The sequence below is a fragment of the Corvus brachyrhynchos genome, unplaced genomic scaffold, assembly GCF_000691975.1.
Source record: "Corvus brachyrhynchos isolate BGI_N302 unplaced genomic scaffold, ASM69197v1 scaffold239, whole genome shotgun sequence".
Classification (NCBI taxonomy): Eukaryota; Metazoa; Chordata; class Aves; order Passeriformes; family Corvidae; genus Corvus; species Corvus brachyrhynchos.
The window spans coordinates 4,077,927-4,085,599 of NW_008246057.1; the positions used below are offsets into that span (position 1 = coordinate 4,077,927).

The following is a 7,673-nucleotide window of genomic DNA, read 5'->3' on the forward strand; positions in this document are numbered from 1 at the left end:
CTTTCCCTAGACAACACACAGAGTGCTAAAACCCCAAAAAGAGCATAAAGCAATGGATGGATATGAAAAGCAAGATTCATTTAAATTAAAAATGCAAACCCCATTTCTAGCAGAATATGATTGACCATTGAAAATATAAACAGCCAAGAAGAGAGTGGCAATTCATCTCTTGATATCCTCTAGTCAAAACTTTAGTCAGGTGCAAGTTATGCCTTGGTTATGCCTGATTTCCCGGGGTGATTGTGTCTCAGTCTTCAACCGCATTATGCGGGAGGTCCCACTTGATATTTGTTATGATCTTTTTCAAATTAAAACAGAAACTATAACATGAGCCAAATTGAAATAAACGGTGTCTCTCCCTCCCTTCACAGGTACTACAGTGCTACCATTTTGCAGATGTCCGGAGTGGAAGACGACAGACTTGCAATCTGGCTGGCTGCACTGACAGCATTTATAAACTTTATTTTTACTCTTGTGGGAGTCTGGCTTGTGGAAAGAATGGGTCGCCGGAAGCTTACACTTGGTAGCTTAACAGGTGAGTGTTCCATTAGTGTATTGTATTTTCCTCGTAATTATTAATGAAAGGAAAATAAAATTTCAAGTGCAATTTTTTTCAAAGTAGTCCTCTTCAAAATTACAGTGTTAATCTTCTCCCTGAAGGTTTTCAAGACTATTAGTAAAATACCACAGCTAGAGGCTAATTTAAAAGTCACAACCTGTTATTTTTTCAGGTAACACTCTCCTCAAAGCCATGTTTTACAATGTTTTCATTTAGCCTTTTTTTCCAGTTTGAGGAATCAAATGCCTAGGACTTCACAGGTGGTTAGTTTTTAAATCTCATACATAATTTTGGGCTCATTAATTGGAATTCAGAACCATCTGATGAAGGTGTACCAGAGAAAGCATATTGCATAGCCATTGCAGCACTTGGTAAAAAGTAGTGCGGTTCTCTGCATAGTTACCTCAGATACAGTACAGTAAATACCTTACATACATTAATGGGATTTTAATTCACCTCCTGTATGAGATACTCAAAGACAGAATTCTGGTTTTGTACATTTTGTCCAAATATTTAGACACCATAAATTATCACATAGTCTTTTCTTGGAAGCAGGGAAAGGCAGAGCAAACAGCCTTCCTATGTTCAGTGTGTCCTGTTATTAGGCCAATAATTCCCTGCTTGTTCCTGCCTTATGTGCTCGTTTTGGCTGAAGTGATCTGTGACCAAAAGCTGCCTCTGGCTGAATGTCTGGAGTTTCCAAGAACAGGGTTTTGTAAAGAGAAATTGTTTCTGCTCCTCCTGAAATAATGTTCACAAGTGTTTAGCTGTGAAGGTTTAATGTCTTTGTATTTTGTTCTGTTGTTGCTGTCAAGGATACAAATTTCTAGTTAGTGCAACACAGCAGAGAGAGGCACCAGCTGCCATGTCACTGGATGTGCAGTTCCCAGCTCTCAGCTGAGTGAATCTACACTTGAATGTGTTTATATAGGCAGTGTTTATATAGAGCAGTGATAACCCAGTGACACTTCTGGTTTGGTGCACAGTTACTCAAACCATGTTTCTCACATTTAAAGATATGAACAAAAATCTCAAATTGCTACTTTTAGCACAGTCTGTTCAGATCAGTTAAAATACATCTCCCCTAAATGTCCTTCTATGCCTCCAGGCAGTCTGTTGCCTTGTCTTTCTGTGGTGTGGATCTCTCTAGGCCCTGCACTGACACTTCTGTTCTTGGGTGCTGCCTCTCCTTTAATGTCTACTGAAACAGAGTATTTATTTATTTATTTATTTATTTGCTTGTTTGTTTATTTATTTATTATTTGGCCCCAATAATCTCATATGTCTGGCCAGCCCCCTCAAGAGTTTATTGCTGGACCCAGCTGTCTAGCTGTGATAACCAACACAGACTTTTCATATTATCAGAGCTCTTTGCTTTTTGGCTCTGCTAAACATATTCAAGGGTTGTCCATCTGAAATGTAGATATAAATGTCTTGCACAAAGCATGTTAGTCATGGAACAGAGGAGGATATAGAAATAAGACAGAGAATTAACAATGAAGCATAATGCATTAAAGGGTTATTTGTTAATGATGTTTGGACACAAAGTAATTGTGTAGTAAAAATGGTCTTTCTTTTGTGGCCAGTTGCTGTCTGTCTGTCTGCAGCAGCACTTGAGTCAAGCTGCATTGCAGACCGTTTTATCCTACGGTCCCTCCTTAAGGAAAATACAAATAATGACAGTCATGAAATCATATATTATCCCTCTGTACTATTTAGAATTTTTTCATGCAACATTTGATTTAGGTATGAATATGGTGTGTTTTCCTTAGCAAGAGGGCTGTGTAATAGAGTGATAATTACAAAATCTACCAAAGAATTTGTTTTCCATATTGAGTTTTCTCATGGGGTAAACATATCTTACTGCTCTGCTTTGGTTTGCATTTCTAAGGACATTACAATTCACACCGAGTTACTACTGGCAGCTTCTCTGGTCTTTGGGGAAGCCAGGTATGCCCCAGTCTCCCACTGCATAAAATGAAGACAAAACAACTACTTTTGCCTGCTGCTGCAAGGATGTGGGGCTTTGGTTTTTTAATAAAGGCTAATTGATTAGATGTTTATTAGATAAAAACCTACAAGAATAATCAGTAGAGTAACATTAATATTTTGATTAAAAGCCATTGTACTATAATTTAATTTTGGAATCTTGTGCAACTTTTCCTGCTTTCTGAAAACAGTTGGCAAAGAGATGCTTTAGATTTCATTTAATTTGTCTTTATCATTCTCAGAATATTAGAAACTTTTTAAAATTGAATTAAAAAAAATTTTTTAATTAAAAAAAAAAAATTATGAAAAATTATAGTAAACTTCTGAAAAAAAAATCCTACCTTTTTAGTTCTCTTTACTACAATTACTGATTTGTCTTTGTTTCCTGTCCATTTGATATCTTGGTATCATTTATTTCTTCTGCTCTTTTTCTTCAGTTAATTTCTTTCTTTGAAGCTGTTAGTTGGGAAACATGCAGGAATTGTGACAAGTGCATTATCCATTTTATTTGTGTTTTCTTCTTTCCCTTCAGAAATTGTCAATTTGAAAGGTACTTGGGCATTGTACAATTTGTATCTCTTTTTGTAACAGAGAGGATCTAAAATATCTTCAGGATATTTTCTTTTGTTTTTTCCCACCTGAGATAATGATATGCTGTGATTGTTTGGTTTTGTTCATCATAGCAAAACCTCCCACAGAATGAAAACATATTAAACTTCATTTGCCAAGTTTACATATTCAGTACTTTTCCAAAGAAACAAGGTACTTACAGAGATACTGGAAGTGAGTATTAGTGTATTTGGTTAACTTAAAAGACAGACAAAGCGTATTTAAAATGAGTGTAAGTAAGCTTATAGACCCTGTCTAAATATATTTGCTGTCTGGTTTATGGCATTTTGAATGTACAGGACATCTAGTGCAATATCCAGCCTGCCCAGAAAACTGGGATTATTAGTGTACCTACCAGCCACAGCAGTAGAGATCCAAGTATGGAATATCTTATGGTGGGAATGTGCTTTCTGCACATGTAGTTTGTGACTGAGTTTAAGGTCTTACGTGCCTCAGTTCAGGTAAATGTGTGGTCCAACCATTCCTGCCTATTGGCCGTGGCTGCTGCACAGGCTTAGTCAGGGATTACATTATTACACATATCTTGGTATTTTAGATACTATTTTTATCTCAGAGAAAGGTTTTCACATACTTGGTGTGTTTTCCAGCTAGGAAACTTTTATACAACGTAGATCTCAATGTGTTATTGTGTAGCAAGAGGTCAAGGTTTTGTAAGTGTGAGTTTGAAGCAGTTGGAGTAGTATCATGAGTAGTGAGGTTTTTCAATTTTCATTAAAATGATACATTATGTTGTGTGTGTGTGGCAAATAAGGTAGGAAAACTATGAGTTATGTTCCAGTAATGGCCTGTTTCACAGAGTATGAACCTTTCTTGTCATCGTTTTGCCCAGCTTGTGCACAAGGAATTTGTTGGGGGAAACAGGAGCAAACAGATGGAAGGGGGTTTTTTCCCAGCTGATGTTATGTGTGCTCTTTGAAAACAAGATGTGTTGCACTTTTTGATGGTGTTCTTATGAAAAGTCAAATTTCTCTACTTTCACAAATGGGAGTAGAGTCAATGAAAAAGCTGATGCTACTTTCTGTTTTACAGAAAAGCCTGCAGGTCTGGGTGTGAGAGTGGAGAGAAGTATGGTGATTTCAAAGTCACTAAGAAATTCAATCTTTACAACATTGTTTTCAACACCAGAAATAATAATACCTGTTCATTCAAGCAGCGTCAATTCCACAGATTAAAAAATTCCCAACCTACTAATTTAATATCTGGACATGAAAGCTGGTGCACTTGACTTTAATATCTAACCTAATTTAGGATGTGGATGTAGCAAAGGGTATTTTTCTTAGGTTCTCATCACAACTCCTTAGGGAATGCTGTATGCATAGTGATGGGGTACCTTGCTTTCCCAAGCAGAGTTCAGTTCAATAGAGAATTATTTCATGTGCTCTGGAGAAAAGTGTCACATTGTTCTTTATCTGTATTTTTAGGTACTGCTGTGGCACTCATTATCCTAGCTTCGGGATTTTTGCTATCAGCGCAGGTCTCGCCAAGAATCACAATTAATCCACCAGATCCTTCACATCAAAACTCTACCTGCACAAAATACAGGTGAGATTTCATGGTGATTCATCTGATCTTCTTGAAGGTTGCTTCCAATTAATTGAGTTTTACAACCTAGTCTGAGTAATAGACAATTATTCATGAAGCCTAGTACAAGGAACTAAACTAGATAGCTAAATTTAAAATCCTAACTTCCCTCTGTAGAGAAAATTAGACTCTGATTAAATTCTCTGAGTAATCCTTTGGAGTTTCTTGGGCTAAATAAGGTGGTTAAGTGGCAAATTCCACACATACCTGTTCTAATATATCACACCTACTGCAAGTTATAGTGTACACAAAGTCAGGAATATTTTATAAGGAATTTATAAAAATGCTTGCTGTTATTCATCTGCTTGTAGATTTGTCATGTATAGCAGCTGTAAACTCTTCAAAAGATGTGTTCCTTGCCTATTGTTTTCCTGAGCAAGAAAAAGTAATGTTCAGATAATTGCATACTCATTAACAATTACAATAAATGTGCAGGTTTTGACCTATTTTTCTTCCACATGCAGTCATAGTTTCAAATAACATTACTTCTGGGGTTTTAAGAATGTGTAATTTTCTATATTTTGTGGGGTTTATTCATATGAATATGCTCTTACGTTCATTTAGCTGACAGACTAGAAAATTCTGTATTCAGAGAAGACTAGTTCCATGGCTAAAGAAGTTCTTTATTATGTTCAAAATCCATCTTACATGTGTTTGTAGTAGAAATAAATATCAAGAAATGAGAGGTACACTTCTAGTTTTGTAGCGATATTGGTTAGAAATACGGTTCGTGGCTTTTCTTATGCCAGAGCAATGTCTTAGGTGAAAGATAGTGAGGATCTGAAGGTTTATAGAAAACTGGGGAGGGGATTGAAGGTCTTCATTGAGTCTAAATAGATATGAATAACTGCAACACAGGATACTACCAGATATAATGGTTCCTATATTGAAAATGTGTATTTTACTTGTTTTCTACTGCAGAGTCAGCTATAATTTGCAATTTTTGAGATGGGCCTGTCTACAAAATGGCGAGTAGGCTGGTTAAAAGAGGTAAAGGGGGAAGATGCTCTCCTTTTGGAATAAGACTACATTAAAAGAAAAACATGAGAAGGATTTGCTTAGTACTTCAGTTAACTGGAAAGGATGTTTGGAGAGGGGAGATGTACCCTTTGCAGAACACATAATTTGTTATTTAATGAAGCTAGTTAATGTAACCTGAAATGGTATAAAATTTACGTACAAGAAATATGGCTAGTCCAACTGAAAAAAACAATGAAAAATATTCAACAGAATTTTCATGTTCCAGTTAACCATAGCCAGTCAGGAAGGAAATTTTCATGTCTTTCATAGTGTGCACTTTTGGGCAAAAGCATGAAAAATTAAAGCAGGTAGTTCTAGTAAAGGCATGTTGTTTCATGAATTATTGGAGTACTTGTAATCTCTTGTGATTTCTGTTTCTGATGTGAAGTGGGCAAAAGCAGATATGATAAAAATTCAAAGGTTCTGGAAAAAGAGCAATAAAATAATTTAAATATTTTCATTTGAGAGTAGTTTGAAATAGTAGGAGCTCTTTTTGTTTAGAGATAGAAGTGAAGGGGGGGGAAATAATGAGCAACATATGAGAAAGCTTTAGGTGCTTCTGTTTCAATCTTATGCTGTACTGGAATAGAGATACACAAAAGCCAGGAGAGCTGAAACTAATAAATGGATGCATTTGCCCACAAATCACATAATTAGGCTGTAGCACCCAGTATTTAAAAGGTTTATACAAAGAAACAGGGATTGATATGCTTAATAACACCTTTACACTTGTATACCTACAACTGTATAAATTTTCATGCCTCAAAATATCACTAAGCTGTGATCCAGATAGAGCCAAAGGAAGAATATTCCTTCAGTATCATGAATATTAGTATTTATTATTTCTGGCGAGTATGACATGCAATACATTACATTTGACTTGGAAAAGTGGCTGTTTAAGATCTGAGTATGCCTGCTTTCTATACACATTGTCAATAAGCTGAATGAAATATAAAATATTGGTTTTGTCATGAGAAAGTAGGTGGTGTTATCAGCATTCCATTTGGGTTAGGAGAACTTGAGCGTAACGTGGATGGTCTTGGAAGGAAGAGGAGATGGGAACTGCAAACCAAAGAAAAGCTAAAGGCTGGGCTTTACATTGTGACTCACCTCTCTCTCCTTTTTGGCCCTGGAATTATTCCCCGTGGCAGTTATGAAGTTGAATCAAAAAGATTCCTAAACCTGAGGATTTGCAAGTAAAAGTCTACTCTGTATCACACCAGTCTTGCATATTTTCTTTGCTACTCTAAGAATAATGGCATTACTGTACAGATAGGCACTGTGTAGGGCAGCAAGTGTTGCTGTAGAGACAGTTACAAACAGAATGTTCAATCAAAGTAAAAGGAAGTCAATTCATGGCAGTGGTCTCTTGCTCTTTAACCCATATCTTAGCTTGTTCCAGTCTAACTGCTGGTGTCTCAGATTGCTTAGCATTGTATCTTGCAAGTCTTCAAGAGGTCTCAGTTTGGGAAAAGCAAAAGTCAGCGGGACTTCAGAAGATGAACACATAATGTCATCCTCCTGTAACTGCTTTCAAGTATGTGCCTGCACAAAAGCAGCTCATAGTCCTCTTCCTCTTATGGGGACACAGTGCTTCTCTGAGGTGAGGTAAACTTAAAGTCTAAACCTGTTTGCAGCTTGGGCATTTCAGTGTGGGGGTGTTTCCTAAATATAATTTGCATTTGTCTGTGCCAAAATGTATTTATAGGTTACAAAAACACCAGTAGAACTTTTTTTGCTGACAGAAGTTTCACTGATACTATGCAGAGTAAAAATACATTTTATGATTCTGAATCCATCGGGTTATAGTAAGTGTGGGTGTCCATTAAGGAACCCTTAGCGCTACTACGAACAGTCTGCTTGTTGTTCCTTCAGATCCATATTCCTCTGCAGA

At 36.5% G+C, this 7,673-nt stretch overlaps 1 protein-coding gene across 2 annotated transcripts in view; it reads left to right on the forward strand.

The window, feature by feature from the left end:
- The window catches only part of SLC2A13 (solute carrier family 2 member 13), a 142,992-nt gene that overhangs the window by 98,928 nt on the left and 36,391 nt on the right, over window positions 1–7,673 (forward strand). For both annotated transcript variants that reach the window (XM_017745967.1, XM_017745966.1), the window contains exons 5-6: window positions 372–535; window positions 4,600–4,720. In XM_017745967.1, the coding sequence (XP_017601456.1) occupies window positions 372–535; window positions 4,600–4,720 (285 nt within the window). The remainder of the gene's footprint in view (window positions 1–371; window positions 536–4,599; window positions 4,721–7,673) is intronic.